A 25384-nucleotide genomic window follows, 5' to 3' on the forward strand; every position below is an offset into this window, starting at 1 on the left:
ATACTTTTTAGTTGGGTACGAAAACATTTATTTGTGTTTTCCACTGAATAATACAAAAGAGTAAACTGGATTTCAGAGAGGAAAAATACAAAAACAGACACAGAGGCAGACTGTGGTCTGCTTCGTTCTCTCAGATACAGCTTTGGATCGATCTTTGGTTCAACAAAGGTACTGTGAATGCTTTAACAAACCTCCAATTACATTCCATTTAAACTGGTGGGATACTACAGACTAAGGGCAGTCAGTCAACTAGCAGGCTTTTCCGTGGGTATTCCGTTCTTGTCATGATTCATTTTATATGGGCAATCTCCTTTTCTATTTTCTTATATCTATATCACAAATCATGTTTTAACACTAATTTAGGCTCAAACGTTTAAATTAAGGAAAGCAGGGACAATTCCAATGGTAATTACTTTCCAGACCCCCTACTGCCTGCATTTTCTGCTGGACAACACCACTGATCTAAAGGTCTCATTACAAATGTCGCGGAAACTTGAGTGCTTCTAAATCCTACAAATTCCTTTTGTGTTCGAAGAGGCAGATCAATGAAGAGAGCAGAGCATGGAGTGTTCCCATTGGCTTGATAAAGTGGGGCAGGGGTGAAGGGAAGCTCCTTTTTGATTGAGCCCAAGCTAGAGCAGTGGTGAGAAGGCTGCTATAGGGTGGTGGATGGTGGTCCCTAGGGGGCATGGGAGGCTACGTGGCAGAGGCAGGGTTTTCTGTTGGTGGTAGGCGGGGCATGGGGGCTCCCTATTGGCTGAAGAAGGTACAGCGAGGCGGTGCTAGTCGTCCTTGTCCTTCGCGCCGTGCTTGAGGATGCGGGTGAACTCTGCGTAGTTGAAGTTGCCCTTCTTGTCAATGGGTGCTTCGCGGAACATCTCATCCACCTCGTCGTCAGTGAAGCGGTCGCCCATGGTGGTCAGGAGCTCCCGCAGGTGGTCCTCGTGAAGAACGCCTGAGCACAAAGAAAACAGGAAACATGTGCAAACTGCTGACCGGTTATACATAGATACGATATGTTAATGTAACCTGAAAAAGTAGTTCATTCTGATGCTAAACCTTTGGCCATAGCTGTATACTAGTATGTATACTAATGCCAGTTATATATATATTTTTTTAGTTTAAGACACTGAAACTATTAAATTACCCATCCCAGGGAGGACAGTAAAGTTACTTGGTGCTAAAAGATGCTATTCAAGTGGCCTATCTCAAACAATGCAGTTTACTGAATTACTAAATCCAGACACTGGGCCAGTAGATACGTGCCACAGAGAAAGATAAGTAAGAACCCATTGTTACAGAGAGAGGTGACGTGGATTCCACAGACAGACAGACAGACAGACAGATAAACAGTGTAGAGACGTGCAGAGCTGCAGTCCGTGTCATACCAGTGCCCTCCTCGTCGAAGCAGGCGAAGGCGTTGCGGATAACGTCTTCAGGGTCGGTGCCGTTGAGTCGTTCTCCGAACATTGTCAGGAACATGGTGAAGTTGATGGGGCCTGGGGCCTCGCTCATCATCCCTTCCAAGTACTCATCCGTCGGGTTCTTACCTGCAAACGCCACAATACAGCAAGTCACAGACCCCTCCCAAACAATAAAGCAGTGCCAAATCAACAGCAGTAAAGCAAAAGACACAACGGGCTCTCGATTGAAAACACAAGCACTACACTAAATGAATTGTGACGGCTCACCGAGAGAGGCCAGCATGTCGTGCAAGTCCTCCTTGTCGACGAAGCCGTCTCGGTTCTGGTCGATCATGTTGAACGCCTCCTTGAACTCCTGGATCTGGGACTGGTCGAACATGGCAAACACATTGGAAGTCGCCCTCTGGGGGCGCTTCTTCGTTGTCTTTCCCTTGGCGCGTTTGCTGGACATGATGGCGGCTGGTTGTACCTGGGGGTACGAGGAGCAGGGATTAGTGATTCCATAGAGAAAAATAGGGGGGGTGGAAAAGCAGGAGCAGAACTGCACAGGAAATCCCAGAGAAATCCGTGTGTGTGCTGGAGATCTTAAAAAGCTGGGGTCAGCCGTTACATTTCTCCAGCTGGAGAGCAATGGGAGTGAGCTGCCATACTAACTCTGAGTGGGTGAAGAGACATCATAGTCATTTTGTAATTTAAAAAAAAACAAAACTTTGTTTACAATGTGGACAATAAGAATATAAATATAAACTCATCACTAAACAACCATCAAATAGTAAAAAAAAAAAAGAAGGGAGTAGAAAAAAACAGAAATGTAAAAAAATACAAGAACACGACACTTGCGTTTATCCTTTTGGTTTGCTTATTCGCTTAGTTTTTTTTTACAGAAGTGTTGTTTTATTTTTTGAGGAAGAAACTAGTCAGGCAAACCAAGTCTAATCTAAAGCCTTCATCAGTGCTAGGTCACCATGAATTATTTATTTTTTATAAGCCAACTGTATAACCAGCAATAATACCAGCACCAGCAACACAGGGCCTATTGCCATTCCAGAGCATTACAATACCAGCAGAACCGTGAACTCTAACTGCCATTCCAGAGCATTACAATACCAGCAGAACCGTGAACTCTAACTGCCATTCCAGAGCATTACAATACCAGCAGAACCGAGAACTCTAACTGCCATTCCAGAGCATTACAATACCAGCAGAACCGTGAACTCTAACTGCCATTCCAGAGCATTACAATACCAGCAGAACCGAGAACTCTAACTGCCATTCCAGAGCATTACAATACCAGCAGAACCGAGAACTCTAACTGCCATTCCAGAGCATTACAATACCAGCAGAACCGAGAACTCTAACTGCCATTCCAGAGCATTACAATACCAGCAGAACCGTGAACTCTAACTGCAATTCGAGAGCAGTGACCCTTGTTTTGCCTCTCTCTCTCTCTCCACTACAGCTGCTTCAGACATGCAAGGAAGTCCATGTGGTAATTTTGCTAGGCGGTGGCCAAATTAAGATTGGTAATTACTTGTGATGGAGGAGTGTACGATCTGTAAGGTCTATTATTTGTTTATTTAGCAGACGCCTTTATCCTAGGCGACTTACAGAGACTAGGGTGTGTGAACTATGCATTAGCTGCAGAGTCACTTACAACTACATCTCACCCGAAAGACGGAGCACAAGGAGGTTAAGTGACTTGCTCAGGGTCACACAATGAGTCAGTGGCTGAGGTGGGATTTGAACCAGGGACCTCCTGGTTACAAGCCTGTTTCTTTAACCACTGGACCACACAGCCTCCTAGGTCTAGCTAGCTGATGAGCATAGTTTTCCCCATTTCCTGTTTTTCTATTGCAAACAAGTAAAAAAAAAGTGTATTTCTTGTTACAAATAGAAAGAAAATAAATAGTGTCATGTTTTGGCAGTCACAGCTTGCTTGGTCCCTTTGGTTATTCTAATCTGATTGTTATAAGATGTACAGGGAGATCAGATCATTTAGAAGTAAAACGCTTACAGACATTATATACAAAATCATTCTTCCTTTAAGTAATATTTAAAACTGGAACCGTTGCGAAGCAAAGTTTATAGCTTTAAAAGGGAAGAAAGCGTCAGTGTTTTTTTTTTCACATTCCTAACATGTTTTGATTGAATGACGTCACTGCAATGACAGTGTTCAATTAACAATGATTTGCACACGCCCATCAGCTTGGGTGCAGAACTCCACAGTCATAGCTCTAATGAAACCACAAAGCTCTCTGTCCTGTTCTAGAGTCTATTTTAACTTTGTTTTACAAAGAATGGTGTCACTCCCAAGCAATTCAAACTTATTCACCGACATTCCTGCACTTCCCTTTATGTCTTTATCCCTTAACTGACACAGGCACACAGCATTTTATTAAAGGAGGTGCAGCATAGTTGAGTTGTCCTCTTCAATTGAATTAAGGCAATACGCATTCCAGGTCTGAGCTCCAAAAAAACAACAGTGTAGGATTTATAAATGAAAACTCCAATACCTATTTTAATAGTGACATGGGGGGAAACAGTACAGATAAACTTATTGATGATGACTTGAAAAGTCTATTTTCTGTGGAGCAGACCTACATGAAAGTGTCATTTTTAGTGTGTTAAATATTAAACTGCTGTCCACCTTCGTAAAAGTATCACAAACTGTGTTCAGTATATATAAAACACCCAAAAAGTTATCGCCCCTTTAATTGTTGTTAACAAAATAAAGATTATGTTACAAATCATAACACAGAATATACAAATATAAAAATGATGCATATTTTATATAAAATGAAACAGTTGTTATTTTTTAATGTATCCAAAATATGAAGTTGCTTTCTGCTTTACTTAATTGCACTGACAATTGCTGCAGAGCTGTGGGGTGATGCTGTCATGAAATACGCAGTCTATAAAATAAAAACTATGAGAGCCTTGCACAGCTCAAAGGAGGGAATGCTGCATGTTCCCTGCCCTCCTCTGTGAATCACAAATCGAAATGTGGGAAACAGATGCACTGGGACTGAGATGCATAACCCAGATCCTAATAAAGTCAAAAGTGTTTCACACAGCCTTGCTGCACCTTCAGTATGCCCAGTCAACCATTTTCTCCACCGTTAATTACTCCTCTGCTTAACCGACGTAAAAGGCACCAGGGCGTATGTACAGTACCAAGCTAAAAGTCTGTTTTCATCTCAGAGCAGAAAGCAATGAGTCAGGAAGCTGATTATAAGGCCCTTGCACGCAAGTTGTTGTTTCTTGCTCGGTTTTAAACATTAACGGTTTGCGTTCCTACTCTATAGAAAAGTGGAAAACTAGACGCCTCAAATTTAAATATTAAAAATAAATGATGAATTGTATTTGTGTGATGCAGATTGTATCTGTTATATATTATTAATGAAGAAGAAAAGTAATTGATCGACTGAAACCCCACTAATTTAATAATTAGCTACAATGTTTCTGAAGTATTTGATCAACTGAACACTCACTAATTTAATAATGATCATTAGTAGTTGATCAATTACTTTTCTTCTTCATTAAGTATTTCTAGTGATTGATGAGATTTAACCACTAGGCCACACTGCCTACTAGTCACTCAGAACTAACAATGAGGCCAACCAGCTTTCAAGCCCTTCAGCTCAAACCACGAGGCCACTCTGCCTCTCAGCCCCTCATTAAACCACAAGACCACTCTGCCTCTCAGCCCCTCATTAAACCACGAGGCCACTCTGCCTCTCAGCCCCTCATTAAACCACAAGGCCACTCTGCCTCTCAGCCCCTCATTAAACCACGAGGCCACTGCCTCTCAGCCCCTCATTAAACCACTAGGCCACTCTGCCTCTCAGCCCCTCAACTCAAACCACGAGGCCACTCTGCCTCTCAGCCCCTCATTAAACCACGAGGCCACTCTGCCTCTCAGCCCCTCATTAAACCACAAGGCCACTCTGCCTCTCAGCCCCTCATTAAACCACGCGGCCACTCTGCCTCTCAGCCCCTCAACTCAAACCATGAGGCCACTCTGCCTCTCAGCCCCTCAAGTCAAACCACGAGGCCACTCTGCCTCTCAGCCCCTCAAGTCAAACCACGAGGCCACTCTGCCTCTCAGCCCCTCATTAAACCATGAGGCCACTCTGCCTCTCAGCCCCTCAAGTCAAACCACAAGGCCACTCTGCCTCTCAGCCCCTCATTAAACCACAAGGCCACTCTGCCTCTCAGACCATCAACTCAAACCAGGAGGCCACGCTGCCTCTCAGCCCCTCATTAAACCAAGAGGCCACTCTGCCTCTCAGCCCCTCATTAAACCACAAGGCCACTCTGCCTCTCAGCCCCTCAAGTCAAACCACGAGGCCACTCTGCCTCTCAGTCCCTCATTAAACCACGAGGCCACTCTGCCTCTCAGCCCCTCATTAAACCACGAGGCCACGCTGCCTCTCAGCCCCTCATTAAACCACAAGGCCACTCTGCCTCTCAGCCCCTCATTAAACCACAAGGCCACTGCCTCTCAGCCCCTCATTAAACCACTAGGCCACTCTGCCTCTCAGCCCCTCAACTCAAACCACGAGGCCACTCTGCCTCTCAGCCCCTCATTAAACCACGAGGCCACTCTGCCTCTCAGCCCCTCATTAAACCACAAGGCCACTCTGCCTCTCAGCCCCTCATTAAACCACGCGGCCACTCTGCCTCTCAGCCCCTCAACTCAAACCATGAGGCCACTCTGCCTCTCAGCCCCTCAAGTCAAACCACGAGGCCACTCTGCCTCTCAGCCCCTCAAGTCAAACCACGAGGCCACTCTGCCTCTCAGCCCCTCATTAAACCATGAGGCCACTCTGCCTCTCAGCCCCTCAAGTCAAACCACGAGGCCACTCTGCCTCTCAGCCCCTCATTAAACCACAAGGCCACTCTGCCTCTCAGACCATCAACTCAAACCAGGAGGCCACGCTGCCTCTCAGCCCCTCATTAAACCAAGAGGCCACTCTGCCTCTCAGCCCCTCATTAAACCACAAGGCCACTCTGCCTCTCAGCCCCTCAAGTCAAACCACGAGGCCACTCTGCCTCTCAGCCCCTCATTAAACCACAAGGCCACTCTGCCTCTCAGACCATCAACTCAAACCAGGAGGCCACGCTGCCTCTCAGCCCCTCATTAAACCACAAGGCCACTCTGCCTCTCAGCCCCTCATTAAACCACAAGGCCACTCTGCCTCTCAGCCCCTCATTAAACCATGAGGCCACTCTGCCTCTCAGCCCCTCAAGTCAAACCACAAGGCCACTCTGCCTCTCAGCCCCTCATTAAACCACAAGGCCACTCTGCCTCTCAGCCCCTCATTAAACCACGCGGCCACTCTGCCTCTCAGCCCCTTAACTCAAACCACGAGGCCACTCTGCCTCTCAGCCCCTTAACTCAAACCACTAGGCTTTTAAAAAACATTGTTTTTTCTAAATCGTGAGTTCCTGTTTGAGAATAGGGCCCATTTTTTTAACCTGTAGTACTTTGTATTTAATCACATCCTGATGTAACTATCACTATTACCTGCTGTATTATTGAATTGTGGTTTGTCAAACTTGTACTTTACTTGAACAAAAGTTATTGTATTTCTTGCTCTTATTGTATTACTTGTATTGTAACGCTTGAAATGTTTTTGCTTACGATTGTAAGTCGCCCTGGATAAGGGCGTCTGCTAAGAAATAAATAATAATAATAATAATAATAATTATCTCAAAGTGATTAACAGTGAATACACAGTAGTACAGTTCTGATTTTGTTTTGCAATTGCATTTTCCGCTCAAAACTGATTATTTTGTTTCGGCCTATATTCTTCTTCTATGGTTGTGTACTTTGCTGACTGACGGTTTGGCTGCTGTTACTGCTACCTGCAGCGGTGACTCACGAAGCAAAACAAATAAGAAAGGGTTTGCCTTTTTTCAAATACAGTTTTGTTTATAGTGATCCTCTGGTACAGGAAATACTGATACTGTATTTTCACAATGGGTTAATCTGATGAAAATCTTCTTAAATATTTAAAAGTGAACAATATGTGATTAAAATTAAACTATATGCATTTTTAGAAAATTATATTTCAGCTTTGTATTCAGACCAGTGCACCCATTCTCCTTGTCTAGTCTGGCATTGAGTTTTGTCCTAGTCTTAAATACGTGATTCAATCAAGCAGAGATACAATCAGCTGTCATTTCCCCAGTGGAGACTGCTTGCCTTAGCAGATAGGAGGGGCAGAGGATGTGTTAACTATGCCACACTGCCCCCCAGTCTTTTGATCCAGTCCTAAAGCTACATTGCTTCCCAGTTCATGGCACTAACCACTAGAGCCCACTGCCTACCAATGCTCAGCTCCAACCACTAATCCAGTCTGCATCCTATTCCTCAGCTTCAAGAAGCACAATACTGGGATTGGTCTGTTGGGGGATTTGGTCTTGTTTGCTGATTTTTCATTTGCCTGACAATTAGGAATGGTACCTTATAACAACAGCCAATTTCCTGTGGAATTAAAGGGTAATTTTTTTTTGTAACAGAATAAACATCAATTTAATCAGAGTGCCCAACTGAAAACCTTCACAACTACCAGCTCTGACCAGCTGAAAACCACTGCAGTCTGTACAATACGGTAAAACCAGTTCAAATCCAGCCCTGGCAGCTTCAGCATTAACCAATAGGCTTGATACCTCCCAGTCCTCAAGTCTAACAAATGGACTAGCTGCCCTCCAGTTCTAACACAGTACTTCAGAATCACTAAAGAAATACAATATACCAAAGAATGACATCATGGCAGACTCACCTCTGCTTCAGGTGGAGATAGGGAACTCTGTCGTCTTTCATCTGCAGTTATTTCCAAGTCAGCCAGCTAAAAAGTTTGTTTTGTAGCTCAAGCTAGCCGTCCATGCCCCTTTTCTCGCTCACAACCAATGGGCAGCCGTGCCTTGTCCAAACAGGACCCGCCCACCCCAGGGTTTTAACCATACAAGGCAAAAGAATGTGAAAGTTTGGTCCGGCTGCCACCACAATGGATTTTGGGATATTTGGGAGTTATGCTGAAGTTTCAGGAACTTAGATAAGACAAGCCTTATTTAGAGAAAAGGCTGTGTGTGTTTGTGAAAGTCTGCTTCAGGAAGAGGGGGAGAGGGGGCCTGTTTTCCTGGGCAGTATTCTACCAGAGACACGAAGCAGACCCAGCAGTTTACAGTCCTAGGGATTCCTTAATAAGGCACAGATCACATCCAAAGTATCTTACTTCTGAGGAGCACACGCATGCCTTTGTTGAAACCCATTAATCAAAATCTAAGTGTCCTTATTTAACAGACTTTTTAAAGTTAGCATCAAAGATTATAGGGAAGCATGTAACAGAATTCGGGCCAGATTTAATACCTTTGTGTTTTGTATTTTATTGTATTTGTTTTACTCTTAAAAATGATTTCACCAGGATAACAAAACCCTGCAGATACAGCATGTCATTTGTAAGGGTTCCTGAGAGACTGCTGAGTTCTCACAGTCTTCATCGTTCACACAGTGGCAGAACAACGGCTCGAAATAAGTAAAGAAAAAAACAACAACCGTTTTCTATTTCTTTCTAAATGGGAAAACAAAATGTTGTATTAAGATTTCAAACACATAACTACAGTACACCGACAACTGCTTTAGGGTTTACAGCTGAAGGAGCTGTACAGATTACAACACAATTGTGAGATGAGTGTTCCATCAAACCTCTATACAAGCCAAATTCAAGTAGCCATAGAACATTTCAGCTTCAATACTGATTCGGATTCTTATGAGTTTTAAAACTGATGCAATACAATTTGGATTCTTGTTTATTTCTCGTTTTAAAACTTGTATAAACAAGGTTTGTTCGGTGGTGCCTTTTTAAGAGGATCAGCTCAAATATGTCAAATATTTTCACGAGCTCACAAAACATTGAAGATTACTTTGTGTTGTCATTGTTCAGATAGTTCTGTGGGTCCAGTCAGAAACTTTAACTGTATACTTTCAGAAAATTCCAATCAGTGCCAACACACAGCCGATCACAAAATGCTGTAAAAACAAAGTTTCAAGCTGGTGAGACAGACCAAATAGGGCCGAGAAAATACAAGACAAAGATGCTTGGCAAAACTTACAGTATGTAGCACTGGGGATAATAACACAGTACCTATTCCAAAGATAATACAGTGATAATGCCTGCCCTGCTGTAACAGAAAACATGTCCTCCATGTGATCCAAGCGTTCATATGAATGGATTGGGAGTAGAATTGAAATCAAATCCCAGTATGTTCTTAAAGAACAAATGCCTTTTTTTAATCAAATACATTGGCAGGATTAATCAAAAGTAACATTCATTGATTTAAATGGAAGTTCTATGTGTAAAGTGCTTTACATAATACAAAATGATAAGATATTATCACGTGTGTCAAAACATTGTTTTCTAAAACATTCCAGTACGTTGTTTTAGCCATATGTATGCTGTAAAATTTAAAAGTAGAACGAACCAAGATAATGATCCCAGTCGCAGTAAGATGAACGTTTGTGGTAAAGCACAATGGAAAATGTGGTCAATTATAGCCATACATGGTGATAGCCTGTTAAAACATAAAACATGGTGAAGGGCTGGTGTGTGAAATAGCACAGCACACCTAAACTCACACACATCCCTGCTGTGTTTGGAAACTGAAACCTCTCAGTGCTAAATCTCCACACTTTATGAGACGGATGTTGCAACCACTTTATTAAGCTGTCTTGTAAAAGCCCTTCACTTTATTCACATAGCTCCATTGATGAGGCATGTCATTATGAGGTAAAGGGAAAATATAACAGTCATAATTAAACATTTTTCAACATTGACGAAAAGTGAATGGAATACGCATGAAGAGTTTAAAATGACCATTACAATGTGGGGAACCTGTGCATTGTAAATATTATGATGTTCATACGTTCTCATGCTCGAACCTGTACCAAAATCTACAAAGTATATGTCATTGGTTTGAATGAAAGTGCAGTTAAGCTGTACTCACAGCAGCAGAGTGGCTAGACCATGGTGTGTTTGCAATATCCTCCAAGTTGTTAGGGAAACTACAGCAAACGTAATTAGAGTCACCGCTCTTTAACTGAGCCTTGTGCCAAAGAAACTCATTTGCATTCTTTTGCAGTATTTGCCGTTTATGGATTCCTGTTAGATTCAAAATTAATTATTTTCAAGAAGCAATCATTTAAAAACAAATTAGGTCTGCCTGAAGGATGAATTTATTCCTGGTTTTATTTTTGATGTCAACGTTGCTTGGGCTTGTCTCTGTGTATAAAATCTGGCATCCTGTCTATGTATATATATATATATATATATATATATATATATATATATATATATATATATATATATATATATATATATATATATATAAGTCTGGTCTCTAAAGTGTTCTCTGCAATGCTCCGGAACTGCAGTTTGAGACCACTTCAGTGGCATTTTAACTGCAGCTTCCCCACATCTGTTTTTCATACCCAACTGATGCAGTCAAAAAGCAAAATCTGCAGCAGGCAGTCAGAAGCCCATCTCTGATGGGATGCATGCAGTGTTAGAAAGCATCAGTAAAAGGGGAACCTGGTTTAAATGTTACATCTTACTGTCTGCACAAAAATCTGCAATGTTTGAAACATATTTAAGAAAACTTTAATGATAATAATCTTTAATAAAAAAAAGTAACCAAGTCCAGCTTCCAAATGATACTACTGTACTAAGATGACAAGCAGACATTTTTCTAAAAACCCGTGATGAGCCCCCTCTTGTGGCTGCTAAGAAACAATGCAGAAAATACCATCAGTACCTTATATACCAGAAGCATTTACCAACTGCTCCCAAAAGGAAGGTCGTGGATTGTATAATGAAATAAATCATTTAAAAAGCGTTATTTTACTGTTTCATGAAGGTATTCACTCGAACTCATTGTTCTCCAGACAATCCCGAATCCACGAACCTATAATCATAAAACTAGTAACTAAAAATCTTAATAAACACAGGTCAAATCACCGGTACATTGTAAAACGGGTCTGAAACTACAGTGAACTATTTGAGACCACATTTTGTTTATTTGATTTGAGTTCTCCATTTCCACTGTAATGCACAAAATAATGCATTTTAATTATCAAAATGTATTATGCCAGTCTGGTCAAAAGTGCGCCCCCACAAGGCTTTTTAGTCCCTCCTCCTTCCAGCGTGGCTTTCTGTGACAAAGAGAGTCTGCGCTTACCAATTGATAATCCTGTGATTGGTCACACTGAGCGGCGCAAGGATGTTCTGAACCGTTTCTCAGCTTGTGATTGGCTAATTATTTCATCGCTTACTCCTATTTGCTTTGGCATTCTGAAACAGCGGAAGTAAACAGTTTCTATGTGTGTAAGAAGCAGGAAGCGCCATTGAATCAATTTGCACACATCATTGTAAACGAGTAGGTAGGTGACAACGGTAATGTGTTATTATTATTATTATTATTATTATTATTATTATTATTATTATTATTATTATTATTATCATCATCTCATCATATTGTACTAATAATTCACATGAATGTTATCGTATTTTTTTTAATTTCTGAGAGTGGTACAAAGTGGTTGACGGAGGCTTATATACGCTGCCAAACTTGACAATTGCTGGTGGTTTAGCTACCGGTACCGTTACAATTTAACAACTAAAATACAGTTAATTCACCAAGAAGTCTGTTAAGTGAAGTTAGAAGCGAGGGGATAAAAACGAGACTCCGTACACGTTGTTAAGGTACAGCGTGCTTTTTGCTATGGTCATTGTTGAAGGTAATACATAAGTTAAATAATTGCAAACTGGACATCTGCTATAGTACGTGTAGTATTTGAAGGGAGTCTTCCCATCAAAGTTTAAAAATGGTTTAACATTGTATATTGACTTAACATGGGGATTGGACAATGTCTTTCATACTGCAGAAGTCCCCTCTCTGTCAGCATGTTTGGTGTGGACAGTTCTGATTGTTTCGTTTCTCCTCTGTCTCTTAGGACATCAGTTTAAGATGTTAACATCTTTTCAGGCCCTTTCCTTGAGACATTGCTAAATATATTAGACGCTTAGAATATGCTAATTACACAGAAGCAAAACAATAAATTGAAGTGAACTTTACCCTTGGTAGCAAGCTGGCAAGGTTTCTTGATGAACCAGGACCTATGTCCTGTCCCTGTACTGTCATCAGTTATTCAGTATGACAGTACTGTTTGTCTTTTATAAATACCAGCTTTTATGCAGTTGTTTTTGTTTAGTCAAAGACTGCTTACATATGCATTGCATAGTTCACGTGCCTCTCCATGGTGGTATGTAGAGTAGGGACCAACATGCACTACACTACTGTAGGACCACCGTTTGCTTTCTTATAGCTTAATGCCACACACACACCTAGCTATGCTGTACATCTGGTGTCTGTTGGTCAAGGGGAGGGGGAGGATGGTATGGACAGTAGCTCCCCCTAACGTTTAGACCTGTTATGAGTATCCTCCTGTCTATGTGTCACATTCCACAGATGTTTGTAAGATTAAGGGTGTTTATGTAAATGTGTGAAGTGCCTTTTACTCTAAGACTGTGCTTTTTGTGTAGTATTGCATAAGGACAATTATAACAGATCATATCACAAAAACACACAGAAAAGATGCAGTCAAAAATGTATTTTTCTTTGTCCAGTACGATGTGTCGTCAGCCTGCAACAATGGGACAGATCAATAGGAAATGTTACCATTTAACTAATTTTGACCAGTCTAGAACAAAGCTACAACAATAGCTGCAACAATTTAATTTGCAAAGCCTTCTGAATCTACAGTTTTTTTAAACACAATGTTAACATTGCAGAAGTTTAAGGGAACAGTGTTCAGGATCAGATGCAGTTGTTTGTGCAGATTTACAGTGTGGATGCAGTGGAGGTAAGCGTCAGGTTAATGCAGCTTGCTAGACAAAGTCTGTTTGCTGTGCTTCTGTCACCACACTCTGTCGTTCCATCTCTCAGTATGCAAGCTGACTCAATTTATTTCGGGCTTTGCTGCTGGGCTGTGAAAGTGCTGCCCACTGCAGATCCTTTAACTAAATTCTGACTCTGTACAAAAACAAACAAAAAAATCCTGACTGAGCAAACCATAAACAATTGGTGCATCCCAGCTGTTTTCTAAATAGTTCTTTTTTATTTAGATATTTTTATATATCTTCTAGAAATTCTCTTGCACTGCCTGTGTAGTTAGTGTACCATGCTGGACCTCTCAACATGGTATTCAGAAGTGCCCGTACAGATCACACTCCCCAATCCCCTTGTTAGTGAGAGACACATGGACTGCACATAGTGTTGGGTTACAGGGCTCTTTAAAACCTGCACTGGACTGCTGTGTAAAAGAGCTGCAGATCCATTTAGAAAGTGCTGGCTTGCAAGCTGTGGAATTGTCATGTGCATCGCTAGAGGAAGTGTGTGTGCTTGTGCGTGTGAGAGACAGGGACAGAAAGAGAGTGAGCGAGAGTTTATCAGGCCTCTCTCACAGTACAGCCGGGGCTTTACAACAGCAAGGCAGACAGACAGAGAGGGACTGAAGGACAGTAAGGAAAGGGACAAGGCTTTAGATTTGGGGAGAAGCGAGACTGGATGGGACTGTCGGAGTGAGAGTGACAGAGAGGAGTGAGAGGAAAGTGTGGGGGAAGTGAGAAGGTTAAGAAAGATTGAGGGATCCAGTGAAGTCAGGGAGAGCTGGGGTTGATGCGCACTCTTTGCTGAGGGGACTTCAGGAGTCGGTACCTGCTTGCACTGTAGAGCACTGCAGTGGGGGATGCTGGGATCGCTGGTCTGCAATGGATGCTGGGGGGTCCAGAGGACATAGTCTCGCAGGAGGGGTGGCCCTCCATCCTTCAGTCTGGGTAAGCAGAGAAACTAGGGCATCCAGTTGAGCTCATTAAAAATATAAGAGTTATGTTTTTTTTTCAAATTTGACAATGGCACAGGCGACAGTTATGCAATATGTGGGAAGAAAACATGAATGATCACTCCCAATTGTGCCAAACCGTATGAGGGTTTTGTAATATGAACTACTGTCCACTGTGGGCTGAATTAAGATATACCCACTTGTTTTACTGGCCCACAGTGGTGAAAAGCAAATGCATTAACATACTGGGCTCCCTAGAACCATTCAACTGAAAATGGGAGGCATGCGTTCTCTGGTTAGTCAACAGATAATACTGAGTCATTAACAGATTAACAGCATTCATTGAAAACTGGAATTTCTTCCATTGTGACATATTTGAAGTGCAGTACATTGTGTGCAGTGGGGTTTGCGTGTGCTTTGAATGTTGGACGTTGTAGTCCAAACAGAGGCATTTAATGCATTCTAATTTGTATTTTGAGCAAAGAGAAATGCTGAAAGCCATTTGGTTTTGTATGTGTTTATTGTTGCGCTACCCTGACTGGTATGAATGCGGTTATATAATTAGGATCAGAAATCTAATCTGACTGGCCAGGGAGAAGTTGTCTAGCAGCTGGCAGGAATCAGGAGTTTGTCCTCCAACTTCACTCGCTTACCCCTTTGCTTTCGGCAGCTCCTGTTTCAACAGGCTGACTCTCAGGAATGGTGAAGGTGATGTAAAATGAAGTAACCAGGGAGCTCATTGTTTCCCCTTAGTAATCATTAGCTTGAAACTTGATAACTTCAGAAAACTACTACTACTACTACGACTACTTCTGCTACTGTACTGTACAGCAATCCTCACAAATCCAAGCACCTGCTTCTTTACTTGTTTCACTTTGAATGTCACATGATCTACATCAATGATCCTCACGGGATTGTCAGCACCTGATTGCTGTGGAGCGTTCAAGCCGAATGATCGAATAACCGTTTCCTGCCTCACTAGATCAGAAACTCATGGCGTCGTGTGCTGAATCGCTGTCTGTCAGCGGTCAGTAAACAGGCCCAGCCCTGCTGATCGGTTGTAAACTCTAGATAAGTATTAGACCTTGGTCTCTGATGGAGTGAGTAATAGCATTCCTGTAGTGCTTTGTCAGACTGACTCCAAAGAGTAAAGCCACTGTGCAGGTGATTGTAATACACCAGGGCAGAGACAGCCTGAGAACACCAGGGAATCCATTTCACAGCAAGTATGCATCTAGGTTCATTTCTGTGGCACTCACAAAACTACAAGCACTGTTTAAATTGAACATTTTTAAAGGCATGATTTTTGAAGTTTTAGGTTAAACATTGGTTTGAAACTAGCTTAAATGTGTTTAATGAAAGGCGAAATTAATTGATCAAATTAATCAATGAAACAGTTTTTAATAAAACATTTCTTTAAAAAAAAAAAAAAATCATTTTTGTGTGTAGGGCTGTAGATGGCATTGTTTCTTTATCTGTTGTATTGGCTTTTCTGTTTGAAATGGCTTTTCCATTTCAAACAGTTGCTGTCTCTGTCAGTCGTTTTTTTTTATTTTCTTATAACAGTTTCTGTTCTTGCTAATGATACAGTCCTTCTGTATATTTCAATGTTGTATCCACTTTTCCTGGATCATTAATCCACAGTGCAGCAGTGAAATGACTTTTAAGGCGGGTGGTTTCAAATATTAAAACAAATGAATGTGTTTAAAAATACATTTGAAGCTGTGGGAATTTCATAAACCTCTACAGCTGTTTGCTAAGGCTGTTTCAGATTAGGCTGTTATAATGTATAGTCAGTCCAAAAAGCAGTTTTTCAGTGTCATAGTTTCCCAGTTAATGAAGTTCTGAATATTATACAACAACCACCAGACCAAATAATGGTAACTACTGTAATTTACTGATTTATTTATTTGATCTGTTATCTCCTCTTTCCCCTTGCTCTCATATGAGAGTCTGATTGATTTTCTGTGTTTCGCCCTTCCTGCAGTCCCAGACGATGAACTACGTGGGGCAGCTAGCGGAGACGGTGTTCGTCACTGTGAAGGAGCTCTATAAGGGTCTGAACCCAGCGACACTGACCGGGGGCATCGATGTCATCGTGGTGCGGCAGCCCGATGGCTCTCTGCAGTGCTCCCCCTTCCACGTGCGATTCGGCAAGCTGGGTGTGCTGAGATCCCGCGAGAAAGTGGTGAGTGAGAAACGGCACAAACAGTGTTGAGCTCCTGAGAGAAAGTGAGGAGGACCACACTCCGATGCAAGCTAACTTGCTTTATCACCCACGATGTCATATCAGTTGATTGCATTCATTTATGTTGGTATCTGTAGCAATGTCCAGCTAGCCTCTCCCTCCCTATCTCTATCTCTGTCTCTCTCTCAAGCTGTGTTTCTCTCCGGCAGGTGGACATAGAGATCAATGGGGAGCCAGTGGAACTGCACATGAAGCTGGGAGATAACGGGGAGGCTTTCTTTGTGGAGGAGAATGAGGATCACAAGGTCTGTAATAAAACTGATACGTTGGTTTGGAATAAAAAGGTTTTCTGGTCGGATTACCCGGCTTCTTGGGTGTAAACGTGTTACCTCTTCCCTCCCCAGGAGCGGGTCCCTGCGCACCTGTGCACCTCGCCTATCCCACTGGAGGGTCCGGAGGGGTGTGAGGCGGCCGAGTCGCCCCCGATCACTGGCTCCCGCAGAAAGAAGCGCCGGCGGAAACGCACACGCACCGAAACACCCTGGAGAGAGGAGGGAGGGTCCTCTGATGATGAACGGGAGCTCCCAGTGAGTGAGGGGCTAGGGGAGGATTCCTTGCCGTTCGTGCCAACCAGGTAAGCACTTCCATATTGCAGCCAGGTAAAGGCTTGCACACATTGTAGTCATGTAAAGACTGGCACACATGGCTGCCAAGTCTAAACGCATTTTGAACCTGTGCATTTTTTTTTTTTTTTTTTTTTTTTTCCTAAACTGAAACTTTGTCCCTGTGTCAACAGTTCTTCTGTCTACTATTCATTTGCGGAAGACACCATTGAAGATCTTGGGAGCACACATTCCCATGATATTCACCCCTATTCGGACGGGGAGTGGTCGCCTCCAGAAAGGTGAGAGCGTTACTTAGCACATGGTTCCTTCTAGTGTACTTCTAACCTTGGCTTTAGATGCTGAACATTCAGGCCCAGCTTTGACCAGCTCGGGATATAATAAAAACTGCACAGCTGCACCAGGTAGTTTCAATGCAGGTACAGTAGCAATAGCCAAGACTTTCTAGAGGTATGTGTTTTGTGTTGTTGCAGTGTTTTCATGAGCCGGCCTTCCTCCCCAAAGAGTGACTCTGAGCTGCTGATTAAACCTCCTGAATCGACAGGGCCCCAGATGCAGTGGGCCTGGGGAGGCTTCCCAAAGGTAGGGAACCAAATGTATTGTAACACAGAATCCCTGTAGGTACTTTAAAGTTCACTACTACACTTAAGATAGAGTTACTCACAGCAACTACACGGAGCAAAGATACTAGAATAATAAACTAAAATAATTGATTTCCCTTTTCTTTCTTCACCCTTCCTCACACACACTTTTTCCCCTGCTTTCAGGTTAGACCGAGTGAGAGAGCACAAGCAGAGGCTTCACGAAGCTCCCCTGCTGTCCAGCCTTCAGGAAGCACCCACTTCCGAACCATCTATCGCCAGGACTCTATTGAGCTTGACATGCCGGGAGAGCCCTCGTGCCAAAGTGGCAGCGTGACTCTGCTAAGACCAGAACCGCGGGAGCAAGTGGCAGGGCCCAGCACTTTAGATCAAAGGCTAACTAGTGCACAACCAAGCACAATCACAGTCCCAGCTTTAGAACACAGCACAGGAACAGAACTGGAACAAACCCTGCCTGCAACTGAACCCAGCACAGACACAGTCCATGCACTAACCGAACCTGGAACAGAACCCAGCACAGACACAGTCCATGCACTAACCGAACCTGGAACAGAACCGAGCCCAGACACAGTACATGTACTAACCGAACCTGGAACAGAACACAGCCCAGACACAGCCCCAGTGCAAACACAGCCAGAACAAAGACTAGGGGACACACCACTTGCACAAACACAAGCGTGGGTAGGAGGGGAAACCGCAGTGGAATCAACACGAACACAACTACGGCAAACCTGTGAAACCACAGGCCCAGCACTGCCGGATCAGATTGGAGCCGACACTCCTGCAGAACCGGCTCCAGAAACAAAAACAGGACCATCTCCTCCCCCATCCGACATCAGAACTGAAGTGCTGACCTCCAGTGGGCCTTGCCCTGAGGCTGAAACTGAGACAGTGGATGGGTTGGAGCAGAATCTTGAAAGTGTAGAGCCAGGAACACTTGAGGGTGCTGCTAAAGGGGAGGTGGAGGCTGAAGAGGGCAAAGGGGTCCCAGAGAGGACAGCAGAGGTCCCTCAGAGCTCTGAAGCCACAGGAAGTGTGAAAGTGAGTTCAGAGGTTGAGGAGAGTGCAAAAGCTGACGCACAGCTGGCTGCTGCAGACACGGCTGTGAAAACCGAACCCCTGGCGAAAAAGAAAAGTAGGTAACAGACTGCTGGGGAAGCAATGACGTATGGAATAAAAATAATACACTGTTTCGAGCGAGTTGTTTATCCCACTTCAAACATTTGTAACAGTTGATATTCATTCAAAATGTCATAGCGGTTTAAGTATGTGATTTGGAAATCAAACAAACAAACAAACAGGTTTGACATGGCAAAAAAAAAAAAAAAAAACTTCTGATTTACTAACAGTGTATGCTAGTCATTTAACAACAACAACAAAAAAGTTAACCATAACCTCATATTGTAATGTTGGCATGAGTTTTGTAGTGAAAATGACTGAAGTAGAGAAAGATGTGGATTATTAAGTCCAGTTTTGCAGCACTAAAATCTTTGTTTGGTACAGGTAAACGAAGCCAGCACCTGGGCCCTTCTGACATCTATCTGGATGACCTTACCAACCTTGACCCGGAGGTCGCCGCTCTCTACTTCCCCAAAAGGTACAGTTTGCTAACCCAGGGCTCCTTAGCACTGCCCTGGTCATGTCCACCCTCACCCATAATTGAATTGTGTGCATTACTGGAGTATCCTCAATTGACATGACTAGAATACAAATGTGTATCCCTGCCTGGTGATTACATGGCCACAAGTGCTAGTGCTGCCACTAACTAGCTGTCTCCTTTTTGCAGTGATGTTGAGGCGAACTCGCGGCCAGAGGCTGAGCCAGGCTCGCAGTCTGGTAACCAGTCACCTCAGTCAGTGGGCAGTGGTGCCATGGACAGTGGGACAGACTACCTGTCGGACTCTCCCGGAGACCTGGCTGAAGTCACCATATCCCTGTGTGGCAAGCTGGGGGATGTCAGCCAGATCAGCAAAGGTAGGAAGGGCTACACAGGTCAAATTCACACACAAAAAAAGCACAAACTCACATAGTGAAAAAGTAACTTTGCAAATTGTGTAATGAAACTTAAACGGTGCTCATCATTTGAAGCGATGTTGGCAGGGAATAAGCATGTTACTGACATGCCCTGTGTGTTTTAATATTGCGTTAGTTCTTTTTCACTTTCAGAGAAATTCATGGAGCACGTGATCAGCTTCCAGGCCTTTGCCTCCAATCCAGGAATCATTGAGGACCCCAATCTAGTGATCTGCATCAATTCCAAGTGAGCATGCTTTTTGTTTTTGGAGCACCAGTTTGCATCCAGCTGGAGACCTTGATTTTTCATTTCCATTGCCTTTTGAGGGCTCCTTGTAGATAGAACCTTCACCAAACCACTAGATACTGTAGATGGAACTAGATAAATAATGTTTTTTATTTACATGCTGGCTGGTACATGTTTGTTTTTTAGGTATTACAACTGGGCTGTTGCTGCTCCCATCATCCTTTCAATGCAAGCATTCCAAAAGAATTTACCAAAGGTACTCTGTCAAAATATATAGATAGATAGATAGATAGATAGATAGATAGATAGATAGATAGGTAGATATATTTGCAAATGGAAGACCTGGTATAATACATCCTTTTAAAGAAAACTGTGTAAAACAGGTCAAAATGCTTAAATACATAAAGCATCACTGTCTAAATAAGCAAATAATTTGCGTAAAGAATTTCCAAATACATTTTTAGAAAATTAACGGCATCATTCAAGCAGTTTGCAATTGGGCAGGATTTTTTTTATTATTATTTTTGAAGTAGCAGTTTGCAGTGTGTTCTGTCCCCCAGTGACAATGTCTCTCTCTGTGTTCAGAGCTCTGTGGAGCAGCTGGTGAAAGACAAAATGCCAAAGAAATCGGGGAGGTGGTGGTTCTCATGGAGACGTAGAAATCTTGAAACTAAAGAGGTACAGTATCACTAACTACAAGACAACCGCTCAGCGTTGCAGACACACGGAGTGGTTTAATATCTACATATCCATTTCATTTTGCCAAGCAATTTGCATTCTGCTGTCCTGTAAATCTAATATCTTGAGTGTCACTATACAATATATTTTGTTTAATTAAGTTGCTAATCTGTAGTTGTACTGTGTGCCAATGAAGCCTTCTCATTCAAATCCTGCTAGCTGTATAATTCCTTTGAAAGAGGAAACTAGAAAGCATTTTGGTTGTGCTATAGACAGCTGGGTACCTAGAGATGTAGATGGAGAGGGAGGTGCGAGACCAAATTAGGGAACTGATTTCCTTTTCAGGCTAAAACAAGTGAAGAAAAATCCGAGGGGCAGAACAAGACAGAGGCATCTGATCACGTGCCCTCCACATCAACGTGAGCTTCATTCATTATTCTTATATCTTTGTTTGTTTGGGTTTTATCTTTTTTTATTGCTCTGAATCTGTATTTCTTTGACTGATTTTTACAGCATGAATATGCTCTTGCCATTCTAAAATAAATCGATCCTCTGTATTGGCAATTTTCTTGAAGCTACTTAATTGTTTTCACAGAAAAGTTTTAACTGTGGCTTCTTTCTTTTCCTCTAGGCATACAGGCAGTAATACTACAAGCGATGACGACTCGCAGACAGAGACTCTCTCCACAGTGCAGTGCCTTAACCAGATGTACCGCAAGTCTCTCCGCCTCACCTCCGAGCAGATAGTAAGTACATGTGCTCCTGCAGGCACTCCTGCAGTGCTGAGATGAGTGGGCAGGGTGACAGTGAATTTCCAGCGTACCCTCTGCTCACTGTGCAGTGAGGTGGGCTGATCACTATCTCTTTAATCTCAATGTTTAGGAACGACTCAATCTGCGGGAGGGGGCCAATGAGATTGTGTTCAGCGTGACCACACAGTACCAGGGGACCTGCCGCTGCGAGGCCGCCATCTACCTGTGGAACTGGGACGACAGGATCGTCATTTCAGACATCGATGGCACCATCACCAAGTGAGCCATTTGGAAAATTACATTTGTGTCTTGAGCGATGCACTGCAGTCCTTGCATGATGGACAAAGGAAAAAAAAAAAAAAACACAATGTAATCCGAAGGTGTTTAAATAGCAGATGCTTTGGAATAATCAATGGCTGATCTTAAACTCATCCTGCATGCATGTGATGTTATTCATACCATGTTACTGACACGGTTGGCAAGCATTGTAGAAATATCAGTGAGATTCAGAAGTCATTCATTAATTTATTATTGTTACTAATGTGATTCAATAGCACTGTATATGAAGAGGCACTGATCTCTCTTTCAGGTCTGATGCCCTGGGACACATCCTGCCTCAACTGGGGAAAGACTGGACTCACCAAGGGATTGCAAAACTGTACCACAAAATACACCAGTCAGTGTCTTTCTCTATCATACCCACATTACCCACAGTAACTTTGACCTATTGAGGTTCCTTGGACAGCAGTTTTAGCTTCTCATGTTTTCAGAAATGGCTACAAGTTCCTGTACTGCTCTGCGCGAGCGATCGGGATGGCTGACATCACCAAGGGATACCTGCAGTGGGTCAACGACAGGGGGACAGTTCTGCCTAAAGGCCCGGTACTGCTCGCACCAAGCAGCCTCTTCTCAGCCCTGCACAGGTATTTAAGCAGCCTCTTGCTGATTATTAAGCCTTCCTGTGTGTTTGTTTGTTATTCTAACACATCTTGCTTCATATAAACTAGTGCTTTAAATCCGCTACTTATTCTTGCGCATATCCATCTGCTCCATGTTTACAAACCATTATCCCAAAGGTGCCATTCCCATGTGTGTGTCTCTCTGTTTGCCAGGGAGGTGATTGAGAAGAAACCCGAAGTGTTTAAGATTGCCTGTCTGACTGACATCAGAAACCTCTTCAGCCCAATGCGGCAGCCCTTCTATGCAGCCTTTGGAAACAGAGTTAACGTGAGGAGCAATTCTCGTGCTATCACAATTAAGTTTTATTCCACACCCCTAATAAAGACAGATTGTGGATTTTATGGAAACAACATTCAAGTAGCATGTTTTGTATCCTTGCAGGATGTTTACGCCTACAAGCAAGTAGGAGTGCCAGAGTACCGAATCTTCACAGTCAACCCCAAAGGAGAGCTCATCCAAGAAAAAACCAAGGGCAACAAATCTTCGTAAGGGCCCTAATAATAATAATAATAATAATAATAATAATAATAATAATAATAATAATGTAGTTTTGGTTTTTATTTCACGTAGAGCTCAGACTGTCAACAGTGTTATATGTAAAACTGTCAATGTGCCAGAGTTTTCATTTGACTTGCATAACAACTAGAACATCATTGCATGGTGCCATAGACATTTTTAATGATGTTTATTCGCAAATGTTGCCAGATGTAAATTGCTGAACTGAAACAATTTTAAACCTTATGTCCATGGCACCTATTTTATTTGTATCTTTATTTATTTATTTATTTATTAATTGTTTTTTATTAGAAGAGTCACACTAAATTCATATGAATTTTGTAGGATTGAATAATAACAAATACTTTGGTGTTTCTAGCCCTGAAGATAATTGAACCCTTCCATGCATGAAATATTGATAATAGCTGAAAAAAGTCATTTTGGACACATAATAAATATTTTCATATGCGGCTATCATGCATTTGCATCTCCCATATTTCCCCACATGCATGAAAGGGTTAAAAATAACATCTAATGCCTTGAGATTCAAATATATATATTTGTGAACATTTATTTGAAAGTGTAACCCATTTAAGAGACAAAAGGTTTTGCCGTGTACAGTACATTGCACAATTAAATCGTCAATTTGAAATGCATAATGTATTCAAATGAATAAAACCCAAACCATTTTCCTTCCGCTCACTGTGCAGTTTCTTGTTTCAGGTACCTTCGTCTGAGCGAGCTGGTGGAGCATGTCTTCCCTCTGCTCACACAGGGTCGCAGTTCATCGTTTGACTGCCCGGAGTTCAGCCACTTCTCCTTTTGGAGAGATCCTGTCCCTCCCCTGGATCTGGGCGAGCTGCAGTAGCCTCCTGCCTGCCTGTCTGTCCTGTTTTAATCTCCTCTCTCCTTTTATTCCTGTTTCTTTCACACCTGGAGACAATCCACTTGAGGTCCTGTGAGGGAATCTTTAGATTGATCCTTTTACTTTCACTAACTTGCAATTTAGAAGAAAGACCAAAGATCGCAAATACAGAAAGTGGGTTTGTCCTGGTTTCAGGGAAAAATAAATACTGAACAGACTGGTCCAGTACATGATAGAAAAGCATTCCCCCGACTAACACTTTCCATTCAATGCGTAGTCCTTTTTTTTTTTTTTTTTTTTTTTATAAGAAACTTCCAATACCTTCTATCAATTATGCAACACAAATGCAATTTTTTTTTACATTGAATTTAGACATTCGCAGAGTGGTTGTGAGTCGTTTTAAGCTTTTGTGGACCACAACAATCACATAGCTAGCTAACTTATTTATATTTACAACATGTCCAGTGTTTATAAATACATTTATTTTTAGTTATGCTGAATGAAAATGTACACTTTCAGGGGTCAGTCGTGGGTTAAGGATGAGCATTAAACGTTATTGCTGTTTTTTTCTCAACATTGCAATAAGCAGGTTTTTGCCTTTTGTATGTGCTGTGTGTTACATGACTTGTGCTGCAGATGGGGTTATTATGCAGATGCTTGCAGTAGAAGGCTCTCTCATGCATTAAGAGTCACCCCCAAGTCTCTGAGACTTGATTATTTTGCCACAATAACCCTAACACAAGAAGCCCAGCCGCTGGCGGAAGTGCCACTGTGTGCCTGCTGTTTTATGCTAGATTTTTCAGTACAGGATTGACCCCATTTAAAAAAATGACACAATTCTGATTGATTATTTCAAAATGTACATTATGGACTGATACAGCTATAGCCAAAAGTCAACCAATTCTCTGTTGAAAGTCTGCAAAGGGAATGGTGTAGCTGATTACCATCAGCAATGGACTTCTGTTCCTGAGGGGAGATCATCTGTGTGGATTTTGTGGCAGGGTTTTTGAGCTGGAAACTGTTTAGAAAATTGATTAAAAGAAGGAAAAAAAAGACCATCGTTGTAAAACAACATTTTAAGTTTTAATTTTGATTGGTTTCAATTTACTTTTGGTTTTGTAAACTATTGGTTACAGCTGAATGCGATGCACTACAACAACAGCTGGGTGACAAAGAACTGTAGCCAAAGGCAGCGAGGAATGAATGCCAAACTTTTATTGACATGAATAGTAGAAACGAATAACTTAACACGATTTTATTGAATGTTCATGTTGTGCATATTCTCTATCTTAATTTGTTTCATATACTGAGTGGTGTATTGTGAATATTAAAATGGATTCCTTTATGACTGGAGTTACCAAACAGTACTTTTGGAAGAAAAAGCTTGTCCTGTTGTATTGTATTGTTTGGTTTAGTTTCGTTAGCAGGAGTGATCAGGGATAGTAATTCAAACTAATAATTCTTGGTATGAAGTATAACATGTATGATATATGCAACGGAGGGTTTTGGTGTAAGAACAAGTGTTTAAAATAAAAAATGTCAGTATGGCATGTTTTGTTTATTTTTTTCTGGTAGAGACTTTGCAACCGCCCCTGGCTTCTCCCCCTCTTTGTGGTTTAATTAAGTTTTTAGC

General features: G+C 42.2%; 2 protein-coding genes across 6 annotated transcripts; one reads left to right on the plus strand and one right to left on the minus strand.

Moving 5' to 3' along the window:
- Positions 1-4: 4 nt before the first annotated feature.
- Positions 5-8346, minus strand: LOC131702058 (myosin regulatory light polypeptide 9). The gene is made up of 4 exons (XM_059003672.1): positions 8216-8346; positions 1692-1893; positions 1389-1550; positions 5-955 (listed from the first exon to the last, which is right to left on the minus strand). Exons 2-4 carry the CDS (start codon positions 1873-1875, stop codon positions 783-785), a joined length of 519 nt encoding a protein of 172 aa, XP_058859655.1. The 5' UTR covers positions 1876-1893; positions 8216-8346; the 3' UTR covers positions 5-782.
- Positions 8347-11741: 3395 nt separating this feature from the next.
- LOC117426112 (phosphatidate phosphatase LPIN2-like) lies at positions 11742-25317 on the plus strand. Of its 5 annotated transcripts, none has more exons than XM_059003706.1 (20): positions 11742-11868; positions 16316-16516; positions 16726-16821; positions 16921-17150; positions 17313-17420; positions 17613-17721; positions 17907-18876; positions 19245-19338; positions 19528-19715; positions 19908-20001; positions 20188-20257; positions 20587-20679; positions 21025-21098; positions 21311-21425; positions 21562-21710; positions 22021-22107; positions 22202-22354; positions 22544-22658; positions 22773-22876; positions 23610-25317. In XM_059003706.1, exons 2-20 carry the CDS (start codon positions 16325-16327, stop codon positions 23752-23754), a joined length of 3186 nt encoding a protein of 1061 aa, XP_058859689.1. In that variant the 5' UTR covers positions 11742-11868; positions 16316-16324; the 3' UTR covers positions 23755-25317. The 5 variants fall into 5 exon arrangements, with proteins under 5 accessions (XP_058859689.1, XP_058859690.1, XP_058859692.1 ...); XM_059003707.1 differs by having other exon boundaries at positions 11784-11881; XM_059003709.1 differs by lacking the exon at positions 11742-11868 and adding an exon at positions 12203-12225.
- The last annotated feature ends 67 nt before the right edge of the window (positions 25318-25384 follow it).

This window comes from Acipenser ruthenus, chromosome 29 (assembly GCF_902713425.1).
Source record: "Acipenser ruthenus chromosome 29, fAciRut3.2 maternal haplotype, whole genome shotgun sequence".
Lineage (NCBI taxonomy): Eukaryota > Metazoa > Chordata > Actinopteri > Acipenseriformes > Acipenseridae > Acipenser > Acipenser ruthenus.

What these genes read in the sequence shown, in the direction of transcription:
- LOC131702058 (XM_059003672.1), bottom strand. Translation starts at nt 1,875, where the DNA reads ATGTCCAGCAAACGCGCCAAGGGAAAGACAACGAAGAAGCGCCCCCAG. An exon ending in CGACATGCTGGCCTCTCTCG is followed by an intron (nt 1,551 to 1,691) that starts GTGAGCCGTCAC and finishes TGGCGTTTGCAG; the next exon opens with GTAAGAACCCGACGGATGAG. An exon ending in CTTCGACGAGGAGGGCACTG is followed by an intron (nt 956 to 1,388) that starts GTATGACACGGA and finishes CTTTGTGCTCAG; the next exon opens with GCGTTCTTCACGAGGACCAC.
- LOC117426112 (XM_059003705.1), top strand. Translation starts at nt 14,258, where the DNA reads ATGGATGCTGGGGGGTCCAGAGGACATAGTCTCGCAGGAGGGGTGGCC. An exon ending in TGTCAGCCAGATCAGCAAAG is followed by an intron (nt 19,716 to 19,907) that starts GTAGGAAGGGCT and finishes TTTCACTTTCAG; the next exon opens with AGAAATTCATGGAGCACGTG. An exon ending in CACGTGCCCTCCACATCAAC is followed by an intron (nt 21,099 to 21,310) that starts GTGAGCTTCATT and finishes CTTTTCCTCTAG; the next exon opens with GCATACAGGCAGTAATACTA.